This window comes from Semicossyphus pulcher, unplaced genomic scaffold, assembly GCF_022749685.1.
Source record: "Semicossyphus pulcher isolate SPU_LCO1_2020_fin unplaced genomic scaffold, fSemPul1.0.p SCAF_18, whole genome shotgun sequence".
NCBI lineage: Eukaryota > Metazoa > Chordata > Actinopteri > Labriformes > Labridae > Semicossyphus > Semicossyphus pulcher.
The window spans coordinates 17,370,655-17,391,214 of record NW_027211691.1 but is presented as its reverse complement, the minus strand read 5'-3'; the positions used below and the strand labels follow the sequence as shown (position 1 = coordinate 17,391,214).

Here is a 20,560-nt window from a genome sequence, read left to right as displayed (position 1 = left end):
ATTTGTGTATTTTGCGAGCAAACTGAGTGTTTTTCTGTTGCTTTGAGTGTTAATGAGCTGACCAGGGGTGCCTTGCTGAGCGGCGTTCTTGGGATTTCCTTCCGAACCACTGTCCTGCCATCTCCCCCAGGCAGAGATTCAATCTTGGCAGCAACTTGGCCTCTTCCTCTGCCACTGCCAGGCACCGGCTGAGTGTTCGGCCCAGGACGCACCCCCTGCGTTGCCTTGGCAACAGGCCTAACGTTGGCGGCGGGGCGGGCACTGTTCATGTTTGTGTTGCCAGGTGCTACGGGGAGCTCCCGTAGGTTGCTGTTGCGCTGCTGCATTTGCTTGGAGACAGGCGTGTTCTGAAGAAAGGGCAAAGTATAAATCAATGTGATCGTGATATATTAAACATGCTGTTATTTATTTAGGGGAAGATGTTGACAGAATTATGTACAGGAATAAGAATAACACGATGATTAAATACGGGCTGAATTTTACTTCCTTTCATGAGAGAAGAAAACAGTCGAGCTAATATGTTAATGTCTCACCATCCTCTGCCTGTTGGACATGTTTCGCTGTTGGGGGTTCTGAGGGCGCGGAGTCATCTGCCTGGGGCCACCGTGCGCCTGCTGTTGGTGGAAGGGATTCTGGCCATGGTGCATCATGGGGCGAGGCTCATTGACATTTAGCTGCTGCTGATGATGGGGTAGCTCCTGCCTATGGTGTTGCTGGTGCTGATGCATGTTCTGATGGGAAGGCATGGGGTCGTGATGCGAAAGCTGGGAGACGGGAGGCCCGTGCATTAAGCCCTGAAATATCAAAGAGAAGACAAACACAAGTCAGAGCTTCCTTTTAGTTATGTCAATTTTATTCCTTTATTTACAACATCAATAATATAAATCATACTCTCAGCACTGATTCAAGCAATCCCTGCATACAATTAAACTCCAACTGGTGTCCTCAAGTGAAAGTAGTAAAACAAAAGCGGTTTGTCCACTAGAGGGAGCTCTTGTCTATGTCTCTTGACAAAATGCAGCGGTGCCAAACAGACATGAGTCTTTTTCCTTCACGCTTCAGCACCAGTGAATGTGATATCTAGTCTAGTTTATTCATGTGTACAGTACTCTAAGTCTAGTCAATGCTCCCGCCACGCCAGTTTTAATCATCTACAGCAAAGCCGACAAAATGAATACATTTACGTCAGAGAACTAATGTGAATTGTTTGCATGTCCCAGGTAAGAGATGAGGCTGAAAAAATGATACTCTAAACAAATGACAAAATTAAGGAAACAGAATTAAGAAGCAATAACGGAAGAACTCAAGACACAACATGTAAAACACAGACATCTATTGGTTTTAAAAATCACTTACTCTTAGTCGTACCTGCATCCCGAACTGGACTTGCGGAGGGGGGAAAAGGTTCCCCTGCTGACCGAACGGCTGACGAGGGCTCATGAACGGTCTTGGCTGGTTGGGGGGGCCGCCTTGTTGATTCAAGCCGACCATCCCCTGGTGACCCTGGTGGGGAGGGAGGTTGGGTCTTGGGGGTTCTCTCGGAAAAAGTCCTAGCGGAGCCTGGCCCTGCTGGTTGAAGGTTGGTCCGGGCGGGCCGAAGCCCATGTGGCCCTGGCCGGGCAGCTGCTGCTGATGGTGGAGGTTGTGGCTGTTGTTCATGAGAGGGCTGGGGCCCTGATGATCAAACATGTGCTGCCCTGGAAACCGTGTTGACTCAGTGCGCTCTGTGCACACACGAGAGAAAGACCAAAACAACAACAGAGATGTCAGTTTTCTGCCTTTGAGCCAATTTCAATCCATCAGTAACTCCCTCTCCAGATGTATAGTGTAAAAATGTTATAGCAGGGGAAAACAGACAACTCTATCAAGGTTAAAGGGTAAACAACCAAGTGGGGCTTATTTCATTCAGTGTTCACACTGTGAGTGAAATCAGTGAATCAGAATGTAGATGTTTAATGCAGTTTTCCAAGGCTCATTCAGATGTATATATATACACATGCATTTAACATGAGAGCTGCTAATAGAGCAGCAGAAAGCTAGCAGCATACCCTGTAGGTATACTGCCAGAGGTGATGTCGAATAGGATTAAATATGCTAAGAGAGCTTTGTAACCCTCGTCAAGGCTGGGTGTGGGACTCACCTCCCATAAAGAGGGGCTCTCTGTCTTGGGGGCCTTGAGGTGGCTGGTTCCTAAAGGGCTCCATGTGATGAGGGGGCCGCTGGGGCTGGCCAAAATTACCAGACATGTGCTGCTGGAAGTCTCCCGGTCCCTGGAAGAACACAGAACTCATACATTATAAGGTATACAGGGAACTTAATAATCACAAACAAATTAAACTAATGAAAAATGGGAATTTGTTGTGCGTCGGGCAGGGTTCGCTTCTAATTGAAGGGCTGGGGTCATTAAAAAGACGCAGAATCCTGGGTTGTAAACATCAATATGCATGGCAGTATTAAAGAAAACCTTTCAGCCTGAATTCATGAGCAACCCTGCATTAATGCTACCCAGGGCTTTGTTGATAAACCTTCTAAAAGCCCGTCTCTAACAAGGAAAGAGTATTTCAGGAGGGGATGAGTGCCCTCACCTTTGTTTCAACCACTTCGTATGTTCTACAGCTTTCTACTCATTGCATGCACGCTCCTCCCAATCTATCTACCAAGGAAAACTAGATAACAACCCTTTAATCCCTCCTTGGAATTCGAATCCCCCTCATAACCGTCTCCTTTATTCTTTTAAACATCCATCTCTGTTGAAAAATTAACCTGCTATTCAACACGTGGCACTTCCACAAATGGGCTTCTTGCCTCCTCCAAGCCTATTGTAAATTACTTAAGATGCTATCAAGGCTTAATCCATCTTTATTCCACTGCTGCGTGGCGGTATTTAGAGAGGAGAGGCGTTGGAAAGCTAGAAGGCCAGAGTCCCAAAAACTTGCTTAACAGAAAGTTAATCAAAGGGGCTTACAAAGACAGGGGGATCACGATGGGGGCGCAATCGTACTGTTCTAAAAAGGTCAGACGGGCAGGTTTGCACAATGAGGACTCTGGTGTCCATATAATACCTCTTAAATAACAGCTCATCCTCTCGCTTTTAATCCTTGATAAACAGGCTGCGGGCTACTCGATATGTAAGTGATGCGAGGAGAGTTCTCGGCAGTGAGGGGATAACCAAGACATTTATAATTGAGAGGGGCCAAATGTCAAATTATTCAATAAAGAAAGGAAATTTAAGTGTTTTTGTTTCTGGATTTCTTATTAATTCTTTGCAGCTAAACCACAAAGACTGTTGGCATTGAAGAATTTTCTTTGTGTTCAGGACATGGTTCATTTCACCAGTGAGTTAAAGAGCTGTAACTGCTACCGACTGCATAGCTAAAATATGTCCACTTTAATGGCAAACAATTTTCTATTATTCTGATGTGTTTTTGAATCATGTTGTAAAGTTTGTTTAAAAATGGTATACATATTTTAATTTGATTATTTTTCGGAGCCTCTGCTTCCTCCTGAAACAAACAAGCCGTCTTGCCTTTCAAAGGTTAGACCTCAGCCACGATTGGCTGACAGTATTTGGAGTGATGGCGTAGCCCCTCCCCCCACATGGGGGAGCGGCCGCACTGCGCTGCCACTCCAAAGCAGGGTTATTATAGTTAACGAAAATAAGAATCAAACTAAAACTAGCAGTGAAAAAATAATTTTGTTAACTGAAATAAAAACCACACGAACGAAAGCTCAACAGAATTGTAAAATTTGCTTTGTTTTCGTTGTGAAACCACTTTGTCCTATTCCGTTTGACGAGAGACACTGGCCTAATAAAAAGAACCTAGAATGAGGACGACACAGAAACAAACTAGTTCCAGAAGGTGGCAGCAAAGCAACATACGCTTGTCGGCTCTCGTAGAAACGCCAAAGAAGACGATACTTTACGTGCAAACTAGATTTTGTCAAAATGGCTAAAGTAGCAGACAGGAAGCGGCACCGTTTTCAGCTTCTTTAAATCAAAGCTTTCCTCAAAACACATGAAAAACCAAAACTAACACTAAAACTAAATAAACTAAAACAAGTCAATTTCTCATAAAAATAAAACTACTTATGAACTCGTAAAACAAACTAAAACTAGACTGATTCAAAAACCAAACAGAAAGACTAAATAAAAATAAAAACTAATGGAAATTTCAAAACTATAATAACTCTGCTCCAAAGTTGTAGAAAACATGGCTGCTCTAGGATCGGCTCTTTGGCCTCATGTGTACGAGCCAAAATCACCAGGAGGTATCAGAATGGTAAGTTGATCTTGACAACAACTCCAAGCTTGTGCAAGAAGGCAGCCTGAGGTGAATGACGATTGGTTGACTTCAGCGGAAGCAAGGTTCTATGTAGAAACCTGCAGCTGTTCTGAACGGCTCATTTCAGAGGCGACCTTTTTAAAAATGTAACTCTGGAAAAACACGGAATTATGCCGTTTTCACTTTTTCACTGTGGACAATAAACACGCAAAAAATGTGAAACCCATGAAAATAGGAGAATATCTATTTAAAAGATACGGCCGCTTTAAGGAAGAATTCAATGATCAAAATGGGTGAAAATAAATACAAAAGTTATCGACAACTAGAAATTTCCAGCGATAACTGACATAAAAGCGTGGCTGGTGCCATCTCTATTTCGCGCTTAAACTGAACGTCATTATTAAAACAGATTAAATATTCTAATAACTTTAATTGGCACTGAGATTAATATTTCAAAACCGGTCTCCACCAGCAAAAATTTAATGCAGCAATACTAGAGGCTATGACCCCCCATTCGCCCGCTCTTTTAACAATTAAATTTGATGGGATGATAATGTATGATAATCATGAGTAATCAGGTGCCCACTGCTAAATGGAATGTTGCCGGCTGGTATGTCACCTGCATTTCAAATTGCGTCCTTGGCAACGGCGGCCTAAACGCGATTGACAGCTGGGGAATCCAACACTATGCCGTTCATCAGCCCCGTTGTCTGCATACCCTTTCCAACCCCACCTTCTACTGTCTGATAAGAGGCAAAAGCTGCTCTCCGCTACAGTGCTATCGATATCTCGCACAATCACAGACCTCAGGGAACAGAAGCTGCACAATACTGACACTGAAGGTTGAAAAGAAGTAAATAAAAACACTGGTTTTGTTGGTTTTTTTGGACAAAGATTGACTCCGATGTGAGAGCCTGGCTCATTTGGCAACAGGGTTGTAAATCCACATGAATGCAATTGGTTGCAGCTATTCTCCAAATGCTAATTTGCATAAATCCATACAAAATGCACTTTGCAGGAAGATGTCAGTCAGTAGCAGCAGCACCTGATGCCTGGGCATCATTAACAAGAGGGACGGAGTAACTCAAGGCACTTTGGCTGACTTGCTGGCGAGCCTTTTCCCTCAATGCAGTAATTACTTGAAAGGCATTTCCGTCATCTCTCGGATGGGTTCTTTGTGAGTGAAATAAAGGACCTTTTCTTACAGGAAATAACTGACTTAAGATCCCTTTTCTCTGACGTGAAATTCAGCCTTTGGAATATGTGGTGCTAAAAGGCAAGAAGGCTCACCCCAAGCCCCATCAAACCACCACCATGTTTCATTACTTCAAATAGCGTTCAGAAAAGGTCTCGGTGCCTTTGGGACACAAACTTGTGGAAAGTGAATTTTAACTGGAAGTATATCCTGGTTTCACAATTCCATTACGTGCCAAGCTGGCTAGTCTGAGCCCCAGCCCATCCATGAAGAGTTGTTAACTAAGTCCCGCCACTACAGCCCCGACCTCCAAAAGTCTACCGCCTAAAGCCCCTATCACGCATTTCCAGTTGTGCAGCCAGACTCGTATCAGTGTTTACAGATTTGCTTTAACAGTATTTGGCCAGGGCAGGCGGTCTAATTGCCGTAATGATATTGCCCTCACAAAAAGGGACGCGAACCGTGCGGAGAGGGAGAGGAAAGTAAGGCGAATGGGAGGGAGAGGAGCAGCTGCTACTCACGGGGAATCTCTGAGGACCCACAGCAGGTCTGGGCTGGCTCTGAGCAGGAGGCATCAAGGGCACTGCAATGAGATAGAGAGGGGGGAGAGAGAGGGAGGGCGAGCGAGAGGAAGGGAGGGGGGCAGAGGGGGAGAAAAATGAAAATGAGGGGCAGTAGGCAGAAAGAGGGTGGTGATAGCAGAAAGGGAGGAGCCCATTAGACATCTCCATGCTAAAGGCTGTTACACAGGCATACATGTTCAAATTTATATCACAGTTGCGCCTCACATCTTTACACAGACCAGGGAGCTCAAGAAAATATGAAATACATGTGAAAAACGTCCCAGATTCAACAAATAAAAATAAACAGGACGTTTGCTCTGAAAACATTTGGCGCAGTGCAATTTAATGAACCGTATTTTATAATGCAGGCTACAGAATAAGGGTTACTGTTATTGCATTTACAAATGGAAAACACTCAACTGGAATCTGCCTCTTAAATAAACATGTAAACAAAATAACAGTATACAAACACACGCACACACACACTTAATCATAACCACAGGCAATCCCTGATTTTCCAGGCTTCCTCTCAGGAGCAAAACCAACTTGCACACACACACACACACACACACACACACACACACACGCTAACATGCTTTACTAACAAAATTTCAATCTTGGCCTGGACAGACAGGCCAGATAAACCCATCTCAGGGAATGAAATGGTGACGCCGCCAGAAGAAAAATGGAGGATAAACCCATTACTGGCTGAGAGAGCTATTCACTTGTCATTCAACCAAACAACAAAATGACATTCTAATCCAGACACCTTTCAGGACAGTGTGAGGATAACTGCCAGCCATGACGGCATCATGCACCTCAACGGAGCATCGAGCTGATAAACTGGGGCTGCTTAATTGTGGATCAAATGAAGCTTATGATTTTTATAGTCAGAATTAAGATTGTGAAATACAAATATATACATTATACATACTTTATTTTTCTTCATTCAGACAGAAGTAAGCGGTGTTGGACGCTCACATTAACCATGCACAAGGCAAGAGACACTCATTGTCCTAAAAAGACAGCGTGGCGCCAACTGACTGACTTAAAATGTTAAAAACCAAAATATATTCAATACGTAGTTTTTAATTATAACATTATAGATTATTTTAATAGAGCTAACCTACAGTGAATCTATGACACTCTCTACCACATCTTGTATTTCTAATCATAAGCAGCAACCATGAAAAACCACTGGTATAAATTGTGATTGGACATGACCTTTGAACCCCAAAAAATTAACACAACAATTCTCAAGCATATATATCATAAAGTCTAATAAAAACACTGGATGAACCTACCTTGTACAGAGGAGGACGAGGGCCCTCTGAAATGGGGGTTAATGTGGATGTTTTTGGGCTGCGGGGGCTGCTGCTGGTGATGCTGGGGGAAGCTGGGTGGCGGAGAGCTCATCATCCGTGGTGGTGGCTCCATCTGCGGCCGCAAGGGCGGGGAGCGGTGAGACATGTGCGGGGGGATGAGGGGCTGAAGGGGCTGCTGGGCAAGCGGGCGCCCGTGGTCTTGGAAGGGAGGGGGTCCTCTTGGACGTGAAGGGTGGTGCTGCTGGGAGTGCAGTTGCTGCTGATGGAGCTGATGAGGATGAGGCATACGGGAAGATTGCTGCTAATTGGAAAGAGATGGGGAAATGGAGAGGAGGGAAAAACCAAGACAACCTGTCAAAACACATTTCTTTATTGGAAGATTCTGATATCACTGCTCGCAGCAACGCCATGACACACCAACAAGTCAATTCAACAGCAAGAATATGAAGATGGGATCCTATAGGAATTGTATTCAAGGCTCACCTGAAGATTAAAAGTACATCTGCTGGCATACAGTGGCATAAAACTGAAGGATAACATATATTTTTGAGAAGAAACAGTCAGCCGTCTGACCGCATTTGAATAAATCAACCAGAGACGCAACAACTTGTAAATGAACAATAATTGTACTGTCAGGTGATGTTTCAAATGGATCCTTGATAATTGGCTGGTCTCTGTTTCAGCTACCAAACAAACAAACAAACATGCCAGTGACCAAATTAGTCAAGTGGTTAAACATGCAGTATGTTGGAAAAAGTACGAGCTCATTAACAGCAGTCAGCAGAATGTTTGTGGTGTTGGCACGTCGTCCATCTGCCATTTCATTTTCAGTTCCAGTTTTGATGTGTTTGTTTTGAATTTTACAGCCTATTAGAAATAAATTAATAAAGAATAAAACAAAATCACGGTGAGCTGGAGTAGATTTCAGCCTGGAGAACAATTAGTATATTGGTATCTCGACATGTACGCACACTTCTTTTGTTTTTGTGCACTCTTACACAAGGCTACCTTGATTTACTGTAAAATCCAGAATATATGTTGCACCGGAATATAAGACAGTCTGTTTTTGGGGGTATCCCAGAGGGAAAAAGGTTTCCTATAACTATTTATTAATATTTTCATTGAAAACACATTTAAAAACACACAAATTACAGTCTACCATCTGTTTTTCAGCCTGTCGAGTTTGCAATTCTGCTAACTACCGATGCGGTAGCTAGTGGTAGCTTAGCCTATGGTAACGCTAATCTAGCTAAAGTTGTCGGTTGTTAAGTGGTGACATCCCACCTCCGCATTAAACTGTTTCCGGGTCCAAGCCGCTACAACGTCGCCTATTTACAATATGCTGCAGTGCTGTTTTGTGTTTTTCTCGCTGTTTCAAGCTGACTTGATTGTTGCTAACGCTTCGTCACAGCAGTGCAGCCGCCACCCTCACAACAATCAATGTTATCGTAGGCTGCCAGTTACCGCTAGCTACCTGTGCTGTAGCTAGCGGGAATGCAAACTGGACATGTTGAAAACACATGGTAGGCTGTAATTTGTGTTTTTGAATGTGTTTTAAATGAAAACATATTGTAATAGAGTTGACATAACTTGTATTTAATTAATAAGTAGCTACAGAAAACCTTTTTTCCTCTGGGATACCCCCAAAAACAGACTGTGTTTTATATTCTGGAGGGACTTGTATTCTGGATTTTACGGTAGTTTTCCTCACTTAAAACAGCGAGGAAAATAGCACTGCTGCATGGTGTAAATAGGAATCGTTGTAGCGGCTTGGACCAGGAAACAGTCGTCTAAGTAACATTCAGTAACACAATAACATACCTTTCTCTGCATTTTACACTGCTATATTGGTCGCACTGTTATATAGGACGCAGCCCACTTTTTAGATGAAAAAAAATATATTAAAAGTTCATCTTATACACAGAATTTCTAGTTTGATAACCTCCATTATGTCACTGAAGATCACCAACACTTTTAGGTTACATGTTCCCTTAGTCCTTCAAAAGGTCTTGTATCAACTGATGAGCCACGTAAAGGATTAAATGCTTGGAGAGATATCTAATAATAAAAGCCCACAATGATCTAAATCCTGGGCAAAGAACAAATCTAATTTTCTATAACGCTGTCTAAATGGACTTCTGCCAAATGCTGCTATAATCCATATATCAACATTGATACGGGAGAGCGTTTTGACTTTTTGCATGTGCAAACGACCATAGCTTTGGAGGTCTTCGATAGTAAAGAGAGCAGCAGCAGACAAAACATGTGGAGTACAAAGACGACAAACCGTGTTGTGACTGTGGCGACTAAAAAAAGGCGAGCCGTAGATAGTGACACATAGATTTTCCCTTTAGGGTTGTTCAGGTGGATAACAACAATGGCTTACCTGCATGCCCATGTTTCCCATCAGGGGGATCCGCTGGTCATTCATTCTCCCTCTGTTTCCTCCTCTGAAATCCATCATTCCAAAAGATGGGTAGCCTCCTCTTCCTCTGCCTCCGCGTCCTCCTCCTCCTCCTCCTCCTCTGCCTCGGCCACCGTAACGGTTTTGTCTCTTTAGCCGCTCTTGTTCCTCAAACTCCATCAGATCTTGTTTGGCCTTCTCAGACAGCTCTAAGAACAGAGAGCACTTCTTCAATAACCTTCTACAAACAACTTTAACTTGTGAATAAATGAATATAAAATGGTAAAAGTAGATCTAGAGAGAAAATATCTGAGGATTATTTCTTGCTGTTAGCGAAAAAAAAGATAAATGATGCCCAGCAGGAAAAGGTTCAAACCTAGTGTTTCGGGAATATTCCTCCTTTTACTTCCTGCATCAGCCAACCGTGCAACAGCGCCATCCTTCCTCTCTGATTTGAAACGTATGCGTCCAGACTCTTCGTCTTCCTCATCCTCCTCGTCTGATTCCTCCTTTGTTTCGGCTTTTGCCACAGTTTCCTTTTCAACCTGAATTTCAGAGGATAAACACACAGTTTTACACATATCAGGCGCCATCTTTAAAATGCAAAAACTGTGTGCAAATTAGGCTACGTGGTGACACACTTCTCTTCCTTGTGTGCATTATAATACTTTATTTCCTGTATAGCTGTCTAGAGCTTATTAGGCTACTTATTTTTATAAAGTAACCATGCCTAAATGCTCTGGCTCCAGCTTCTACCAAGTGAATATTTGCTGGCTTTCTGCCTCCATGACATTAAACCATGAGTTGCAGAAAAAAAACAACACATTGAAAAATTTTATATTGAGTTTTAGGGAATCACTGCATCACTTTTTAGGAATTTTACAGACCAAAAACAAACCTATAAATTACGAGACGATGGTCAATTGTGATAATAATCGTAGGGGTAGTCAACTAGAGATAGACCGATATGGTTTTTTCAGGGCAGATACCGATTATTAGTTGTCAAGGAGGCCGATAACCGATATTTGAAGCCGATATTCATTTGCAGTAAAACTGAAAATATTGGCGTCAAAATTTCAAATAATACAAACTCCAACACTTAACTTTGTTTAAATGCCTTTAAGCAAATGCATCAGAGCCAAAATAACCCCGTTTTAAATTGATCTCTTATCGGCCGTCGGCTAAAAAAAACCAAAAAACTAATAAAAAAAAAATTTTTTTTTAATTTTGTTTTTAAAAAAAGGCTGATGCCGATATGCGTCAAAATGCCGAATATCGGCCCGGACGATAATCGGTCTATCTCTATAGTCAACACTTAACACTAAATATCTATTTTAGAAACGTGCTGCAATAATTTTCCAGAAAAAAGAAACAAAACATAAAAACTACAAAATTTGAATTTAAAACTTAACTTAAAAATAATTCTTCCATGAAACTACAATGCTTTGAAAGCACGATTCAACTGAAAAACAAGTCTGCTCGAACATTTAAAATAATGCCGCAATGGGACTAATAAAGGATTATCTTACCGTAAATTCCGTAATATAAGTCGCACCGGAATATAAGACGCGGTCGGGAGGGGGAAAATAGTTTTCCATATTTATTAATAAAAACTATTTCAATTTGTTTACATTTAAACCTCATTTAAAAACACATTCAAATGACAGCCTACCATCTGTTTTCGACATGAGTTTGTAATGCTGCTAGCTACCAGAGTGTCGGCTGAGCTCAGCCTACGGTAACGTTGATCGTTGTGAGAATGGCGGCTGCACTGGCGATCATGACGGTGCATGTCTGTGTCGAAGCTTTAGCTAGATCATAACGCTATTGCCTGGGTAAAATACGTAACACAATAAAATACCTCTGCATTTTATACTGGTATATTTTATATAGGACGCAGCCCACTTGTATGTAATATGTATTAAGGTCCAATTTGGCTACAATGAAGAAACAGAAATATTAATAAAAGAAAGCAAATCTTTAACAAATTGTAATCAATCCCTCGCAACTAAAAGTGTACGCTGTTGTACGGAGGGTGTCAGCATACCTCCTCTGTGTCAAAGCCCCGAGAGCCCTCGGCTGTGTCTTCATCCTCCTCTTCCTGCTGCTCTCTTTCCACCACCACCTCCTCTTCCTCAGGGGCCTCCTCCTGTTGGACTCCATGTTCATCCAGAGGCTCATCATAGGAGGTTTGATATTCATCATCCTTTAAAGATCACATGGAAAATACGGATTAATTAAAGTGGTAACAACGCTTCAATCACTGTATTTCAGCCATTGATGGAAAGACTTTGTGTCTTGAAAATACAAACATGTTTTTATGCAAAGCTATGCTGTTGTATGTACAGTAGATACATATATGCACAAGGCATTCGTGGAGATTGACTGACATCAAACAGGAAATGCTGTAAAATATAGATGTAAATAAACATATGCACACATTCTTCTGAGTATTTGTAGTTTAGATGGATAGAAATTTTACTTTTTTACTAAAAAACCTAAAATCCAAAAGAGCTTAAAGACAAACATTAAAATGTTATGGAGAGGATTTTGGGGAGACACCATGTAAGCCCCCCCTCCCAGCCTAAATTACCATAACAGTGGGAGCCGGGCTTCATTACTATTCCTGACAGCATTTGAAATTCAATGAGATGTAAATGTTTGACATGATATACAGAAATGCAGGCGCAGATAAAAACACTTCTCCCCAGTTCAATGATGGTGAAAATATCATTGACTGACTCCTCGCAAATCACTCCGTTATTGGCGGCGCCGCACGTTCACGACTCCGTGCCGAATACATCACACAGACGTACACATTCTGGGAGATGACAAATCAGTTTTTACTACTACAGAAGGAAATGATGCCGTCATTTCATACAACCCAACTCTCTGACGTTCAGTAGCTCAGCATAAACACCCGCTAACAGAAACTCATTGCTGAATAAGGTCAGACTGTAGGTCACACCATAGTGTTTGGTGTTGCGCTCCATTAACCTGCCAAACAGCAGCACATATTAATGCAGAAAAGGAAAAAAAAAAAACACTCAGCAAACCAGACGGATGGACAGGCAGCCCCAAGGGAACGCAACCGCTTAATCCTTTAAACTGTTCCACATAGTACTCAATGAATACCATAGCGGGGTAAATGTCAAGGCCAGGCAGGTTAGTGACCTTGTAAACAGTTTCTACACACACTACTAACACACACACCTGCAGACCCAAAATCCAAAACAGGCACCCCACTTGTGCCGCACGCCCTCAGTAAGAAGGTCAACCTCTTATCTTTGTTTGGAGAGAGGAGGTAGGCTAATATATCTCTGTCAGGTGCCAAACACCATCACACCCTGGTAAATGGACCATAACGGACATTTGCACATGGATCTGGTCTTATCTTTGATCCTCTTAGTCCCGGCTAAGAGGGGAAGGGGAACGAATAAAAGGAAAACTCGCATCAATCATTAGAAAACTGTATGGAGTGTCCTCGGGAAGGTCAATAATCTTTTCACCTGCATGAGACTTTATCAGATCCAGTCGAAAGCCTGAGATAAAAGCCCCCCACATTAACCTCCGCCGATTGGCAGCACATCTCCCCGGCACAAAGCGGCTTCTTACTCCCCCAAAGATACAAGGCCCAAGGTCACAATGGCACGGGGATGTGGAGGCGACAGAAGAGCATTACCTCACGCCAAACAAGCTGTCAACACAAACTTTGTCAGCAAGATGGAGAAATTAACTGGCAGGAGGCGATAATGAATCTAATCCTCGCCTGCCCAAAAACGCCAAGCAACATCTCCTTCACCTGAATAGATTTTCAATCCTGACTGTCCCCTAACGGAGACAAGAAAACTGACATTATCTCTTGGACACAATAGAGTCAGACAGAAAGGGAGTGGAGGACGTGTGTGTGTGTGTGCATCTTTTACGTGTGGGTAAGCAAACGTGAGAACTCACTTGAAATTCGCCATCTATTGGCTCATTGATTTGGATGTCTAGCACTTCATCCTGGTAACTGTCGTCACCCTCAGCCTGATCTCCAGTGTAATCCATTTGGTCCTCTTGCATCCCTGTGTTTTCGTCCTGGCTGTATTCCTCTGTGTACTCCTCTTCCCCCTCTTGCTGGTAACCCCCCTCCTCTACATCCCCTTCTTCACAGCCCTCTGCACCCAGGTTCACAACGTCATCTGTGTAGTCTGCTTCCTGCGAGTTGTCCTGCTGGTCATAGGATGCGCCTAAGCTGTATGTGGCATTGAGGCTCACATCCTGAGCACTGAAAATAAACACAGTAAACAGGTATTTAGCATGACGTTAAAAATATATGGTTGCTGTGTGCTGAACTTTATCAATTTAACAACTAAAAACATTAAAAACTGGAACACTTTGTGCTTTTCTTACCTCATATGTACGTCTTCATCATCACTTTGCAGAAGGTCATCATTCAGCTCCTCATCTGACACTTCTGATGGGTTCTAAAAACAAAAATAAAGCAACATTATGGTGTGCTGCTTTAAAATCATATACTACACTTCCTCAGTTGTTTGTCAGTGTGTTAGGCGTGGGGGCAGGGGACCACCTCCAACCCCAAGGGATGCTCTATTCCCATGTGGTGAAGGCAATCTGGGCAGGTCAACACAGCTCTTTTTTGTCCACTGTACTTCCTCCTGGTTCACATCAACACTTCCCCCTGTGGAGGAGCCACCTGCTACAAGTCCACTTCTATTTTCTAAATGTTCTACCAACACTAACACCTAATGTTTTTGATATTATTTCCTGCCTGTAAGCAGAGGAGCCATACTGGCAAGCCAAGTGCTTTGTGGTACCAAGTAGAAAATATAAGTAAACAAAGCAGTGAGACAGGGTGAGGTTTGTTTTCTTACCTTTTTACCTGACAGCCAATCCTCCTCCAACAGCTCCTCTTCCAAATCACTTTAAAGGACAAAAGAAAACAGTAACAGGTAAGCTGAGTCAGATAGTATTACAGAGTCGAATGTCAATACATGATTGAATGCTGCCTTTTATGATACTGTCACTTTCCCTGTTCGAATATCAGGTCATATCTCTTGAAAGCTGGTTAAGTCCTTTAATCAAGTCTAAACACTGAGAGATTTTTTTTAGGTAAATCATTTATAATATTCAGAAGTTATTACCATATTTAAAGAGTAATAATGATGCTCTCCTGCAATAATAAAGTGCTTGTTTTTATTGCATGTCTCAGTGTGGTATGTCAAGTGTTTTCTTTATGTGTGAGCAGTCCCAAGCCTGTAAAATCCCTCCATCTGACCATCACACCTACAGACCACTTAAAGGGCCAGTTCCACGATTTTCAACCTCAGTCCTATCATGCTATTATGGGGAGCGAATGCCATTATGGTAGGGGGGAAAAAGCTATTTCACTCTGTGCCTTTGGAGGACGCTATCTGCTTCTCCAATGGGCTCTGGGGCACGTCATCTGGCGGAGGCCAGGGAGCTCGCTAAACTACACTTCCTCAAACTAGGACGCCCGCCTCCGATTCTCAGCGTATTTCGGATTCTGTACCGCTCGGATTTCACTCCAGCATCACTCGCTCGGCCGCTCGTTTCAGGACGGGCCCAATGAACGCTGGGTGTTGTAAGAATGTAGAATGGGCTAAACCACGAGCTGGTTGTACAACTTTCTCTACAGATACGGCGCCAATTTCAAATATTATTTCTTCTATCGATTACAGAAACACCAGCTTTGACTGACAGTGGCTTTTTCCTTTAAGTCTAAAGGTAAACGGATTATCTGGGTACATTTTTCTACAACCAAATGACTTTAGGAGGTAAACCACTAATTATTACTTTTCATTATAGGGATAAACTGAATGTTAAGTGTTCCTTCCTTTATCCATTGAGAGCATTACCAAAATACACTGTCCAACCATGCATTGAATCATGCATTGTAAAAACATGTATTATAACTAAGCTAATGAGAAGCTGTTTTGTAGCTACATGTTTTTATTTTTCTGCAGATTATTGGTGTTTTGTTAATAGATATACACGAACATTATTCTGCATTTAACATGTCTTGATTTTGCCACCACTGCAGGTTGTAAAGTAAATACACTACAGCACACTTCCTAGGGAGACGTGAAACAAGATGACAAGATTTACCTCTCCAGGTCGTCTTCACCTCTCCTCCTGCGTGACCGTTCGGCACCGGGTTTGTCATATTCATCAAAGTCATAATCTGCAACAGAAAGATGGTTTGCTTACAGATTTGTTCCAATAATAGCAATGGATGATGTGTTCATAAATGCACCATCTTCACAATCTTACTGGCGTGCACAATCTGAACTGTACAGAGACTCAGCACAGTGAGTACACATGCCCCTCGAGCTAATCTAAGTCCAAAACCTTTAGACAAATTCCATATGTACCAACAGCATAGCACATATTTGTGACCTGTGAACATATCTTTGACACATCTTTGGCCTGTCATTGCTGAAACCAAAGGGAACAGTATAGAAAAGATACAGCCCATTTAAAAGTTGTCCATACAAAATATTGGAGCCATAAAGTAGTTGACACAAAATTATGTCTGAAGTGTCTCATAATGGAAAAAGAACGCACAATTCATAATTTTCCAGCAAACAACGAAGACGCAGAGCAGAGCAAAGCCTTATTAATATGATATTCTTTCAACCACCACAGATTCTAGAGGAGATAGTCAACTTGGTTAAGAAGTGGCTCGTAATGTACATTGTTGAGCTGGAAAGAAAATAGACTTTTTCTATGTGCATAATGTTATGACCTGACTATTCAATTGTTTCTTAATGCTGCTTTCTCAAATTTGCTAATTTGTTAAAGAATATTAAACATTATTATATAATGTCAACCAGTTCTCGTGTGAGTGAACAAATGTCCCTCTGTGATACTCTGCTACAAGTGACAGCAGACAGTGCTGAAAGAATTGTAAACACTAGAGAAGCGATGTGATGACACCATTCGTGTCCAGGGCATTGTTTCTGCATTATATGACCTGTGAAAAATTCACATGTTTGGAATATTTGAAAAAACATGTGCCAATGTCAATATATTGGAGACTATATCAGGAGTCATGAGCTGGTCAGTAAGGCAATACTTCCTATTTACCATTTCTATGGGACTCTTCCAAGAATCTGCTGCACACTCTAAAATCATGCCCTCTTCAAAACCACATTGATAATCTTATAATTAATGTTGTGAAGACAAGAAGAATACAAAACACACAAGCAAACTGCTGTGCAGGTTTCCACAAGAAGCATGCTGAAAACTTAAGCTGTGACAGTGCAACAGTGAGCCAGTATGCACAATACTAGTACACATAAACCTTTTCTGCTGCTGTTGTTTCATGTCAAAATTTCCAACATGGTCATATTGGGCCTTTTAAGATTAGGATTGTTTATCTAACATTTCTGTCTTGATCCTTACGGCTTCACAACCCAGGTTGGGCAGGCATGTGAAAAAAGGTTAATTGCGAAATGTAACTATTATGTTCAAATAAAGTTCTCCTGCCCCTGTTGGTTGTTCTTAAAGCTGGGGTAGGCAACTTTTGAGAAACCAGCAAGGGTAAATTAGATTTTGAAAGTAAGCAACAAGAGATATATCAAAGCCCTCCCCTAAAACACTTGATCTTAGGCTCTTAGGCAGGACAGGTAGAGAGGTACGTAGACAGGCAGGTAAGCTATGCAATCATTTATTACAGGCCTGCAACAGCCACATATCAATGTTTTTTTTTGTTTCAGAGCATTTGAGTGATTGCTTTTAGGGTGTAAAATGGATCTCAGCAAATAACAAAATAAAATAAAATAAAAAAATGAAAGCTCAATTTTCTATTCTGCCTCAGACTCACAACACGCATGCAGCAAGTGCAGCCAGTACAAAAATACACACATATCCACTATACAAACTAACCTCATATGTTACCTATTAAATGTAGCAAAAGCTGTAATTTGATCATTTGTGTAGATTACAGCACTCTTGTAATGTGCGACAAAGATGATAAGAATTTTTGTTTTGTTTTAAAAACGTTTGTTACTACTGATGGAAATAGTAGCCATGTAAGGTAATAAAGAAAAATGGGGACGGGCTACATCGAGAAATCATTGTTGTGAAGATGCACCATGAGATGCACAGTGACAGTCATGCTAGGGATCAAGCAGGAGAACTTGAACATCACATGTAATGAAAGCCAAATGGCTAAAGCCTATAGCTATTTTTTTTCCAGACCTAAGAAATACTCAGATCCATGACTCAAATAAATCTTATCCGAAATATATTTAGTAATCCATGTACTCTTCCTGTTAAAGCTTCCGCATTAGAGAAAGGTGTAAGAAATGCAGCCTTTTGTTGGAAGAATTTCCAAGACTCAGTTTATCTGTTAGGCAGCACTCAACAGTATACAAAACTAGATTTTTGTCTCAGTGAGAGTGTCCTCAAAATAATCATGCTTATAATTCTAGCCCAGCAGTGTGACTACGGGGAGCTTTATATGTTCACATGCCTGTAACATAGATTTTAGTCTTAAAGTCAACTTTAGAAACTGATTATATCTGACATGCCTAGTAATTTTGATAGCTACTCCAGCCCTAATACCAATTCAATCAAATGTGTAATTACAAACACCACGTAAACTGCGTCATATACTGCTTCCCGCGTGCAGTCGTGATTTCAGTCCAAACCTTAGGCACAAATCCAAGCAATAAAAACAACACTGCCAGTAAAAATAACAGTTGGTTCATTTAAAGCACGGGCCAGCTGCGTCTTCCTCGTATAGATTGCGCAAAATTCGCTTCAAGGATGGCTCCTATCAGCAATGATGTGGTGGCTAACGTTAGCTTACATTTGAGCTCAAACACCCAACACGTTATGGGGCCATTATTTAGCTACTCTAAAAGCATATAAGAAACGTTGAAATTCAAAAGAAACATTACTCTAGCATTACTCTCTACCAGTTATTCAAATGTGAAACGTTGCCACCAATTACATGCAAACTGGCTAACAAGCTAAATGGCTCACGCAGCTGATAACAACAAAGCTAACAACTTCGAGCTAGCGTTAGCCTCCGACTTGACCTAAATTCACTCACTTAGCTTGCTGCTAATTTCATTCGGCGACCATAAACTCGGAAACATCTTGATCCTATCTTAGCCTTCAAGCTAATGTTGCTACTACGGTTCGCTTTGACTCATTTATATTTACAACAAAGAGCAACAATCACTGGTTCAAGCTAACCGTAGTTGAGCCCTAATATGGGGCCTGCCGTTTATACTAGCAAGTTAGCTAACTTAGCTTCATTGCTAACAGAGTACTGACGACAACAGCCGCTGATGTTACTCACCCTGAGCGTTGGCTGACATGGTGCAAGACGCGTCCCGCTTAGACTCTGACTATAAAACGGGAGAGCGCATTTAATCTTTAGTATTTCACCATAATGATGGTACAACGCGATAGACTTTCAAGGGAGCAGTGTCTATTCAGCAACGATTTCCATCCACGACCAGTGTACAAACATGGCAGCGGTGATGCATTGTGGGAGGGAAACACCAGCTCCCCCTGCATCGGTTTGCTGCACAAAAGCGAGTTGCCTGACAAGTAAACACACTGGCTGGTTTAGCATTATATATATATATATATATGACTTGTACTTGTCCTCCACAACTGCATGCCGTACATAACCAGTGTTTCTTTTGCCGAATATACCATGCTTGTTGTACAAAAGTGTATGTTATGAATTGATTTCGCAATATTAACACCTAGGAGATGGCACCTTTAAATGATCTTATAAGCTAATAAGTACTACTAAATCTACATGTTGCTTATGCATAAATATCCTCATGAGTTTATTTTTTAACAACTTGATAAAATGTTGTTTTTTTTATACACAGCCTACAGTAAATGCCCCACAGTCAAGTCTGGCATGTAACTTGTATATGTGAGTAAAGTGACTTTAGACGACAAAAATCATAAATGCTTATCACCATTAATGTTACAGAGTGTGTTTGTGTTGAAAGGTAGTCAGATTTGCTTTAAGTAATATTAAATGGCAATTCTTATAAAAACAGAATATAAATGGAATCACTAGATATTCAAACCGAGAAGTTGGGTCATACAGAAACAGACCAATGATTCTAATATGATAAATAATATGATATTATTCCAATACAAAACAATATTATAACCTCATTTATAGATGCATGCTGCATACACATCTTTGGAGAGATATCTTTATCCCACATGCACAAACTCATGTAGCTCTTTCATTCAGCATTGTACAGTCTGAGGTTGTAATCATCACAATGCAGGGTTGACAGGCAATAGCTACAGTTTATAGATGAGAAATACAGTATACAATGGGTTTGACATAACTGTATGGACACAACTTAACTCTCTCTAACCAGCCTGCCTGTCTTTACCATTGGAGGCAAGTTTAAAAGCATAGCAGACCCTGAAAATTGTTACAGGTTTAAAAATATGCCCATACTTGGTGTATTTAGTGCTACAGGAAAGATGCCACATGTATTAACACTTGTCCTTTTCAAATCTTGGTCAAATTGGCTGAATTTCAACATGGTGCTTAATCTTTTTTCACTTCCCTCCTTTGATTTTTCTTCCCTGTAAGGTTTATCTCGGACCAAGTTTTGTCCTCTTTCTTGCTTAAGTCTGGGAGTCAAAGTTGTTTTCTGAGTCTCCAGCTAGACTACAGCAGAATTCTAACCCCCAAATTCCTCCTGGGCTGACAAACGTCAACAAAGACCCCGAGAAACACCAAAGAGAGGTGAGCAGTGAAC

General features: G+C 41.5%; 1 protein-coding gene across 4 annotated transcripts in view; it reads right to left on the bottom strand.

Moving 5' to 3' along the window:
* rbm33a (RNA binding motif protein 33a) overlaps positions 1-19,276 on the bottom strand; it is a 30,566-nt gene extending 11,290 nt beyond the window's left edge. For 2 of the 4 annotated variants that reach the window (XM_069667166.1, XM_069667163.1), the window contains exons 1-14: positions 19,111-19,276; positions 15,903-15,978; positions 14,648-14,696; positions 14,166-14,239; positions 13,725-14,040; positions 11,818-11,976; positions 10,147-10,315; positions 9,753-9,979; positions 7,346-7,667; positions 6,000-6,061; positions 2,141-2,270; positions 1,357-1,724; positions 534-794; positions 63-347 (exon numbers count right to left, since the gene is read on the bottom strand). In XM_069667166.1, coding sequence (XP_069523267.1) covers positions 63-347; positions 534-794; positions 1,357-1,724; positions 2,141-2,270; positions 6,000-6,061; positions 7,346-7,667; positions 9,753-9,979; positions 10,147-10,315; positions 11,818-11,976; positions 13,725-14,040; positions 14,166-14,239; positions 14,648-14,696; positions 15,903-15,978; positions 19,111-19,129 — 2,517 coding nt within the window. In that variant the 5' untranslated portion in view covers positions 19,130-19,276. The remainder of the gene's footprint in view (positions 1-62; positions 348-533; positions 795-1,356; positions 1,725-2,140; positions 2,271-5,999; positions 6,062-7,345; positions 7,668-9,752; positions 9,980-10,146; positions 10,316-11,817; positions 11,977-13,724; positions 14,041-14,165; positions 14,240-14,647; positions 14,697-15,902; positions 15,979-19,110) is intronic. The other 2 variants (XM_069667165.1, XM_069667164.1) reach the window with 2 other exon arrangements.
* Between the last annotated feature and the right edge of the window lie 1,284 nt (positions 19,277-20,560).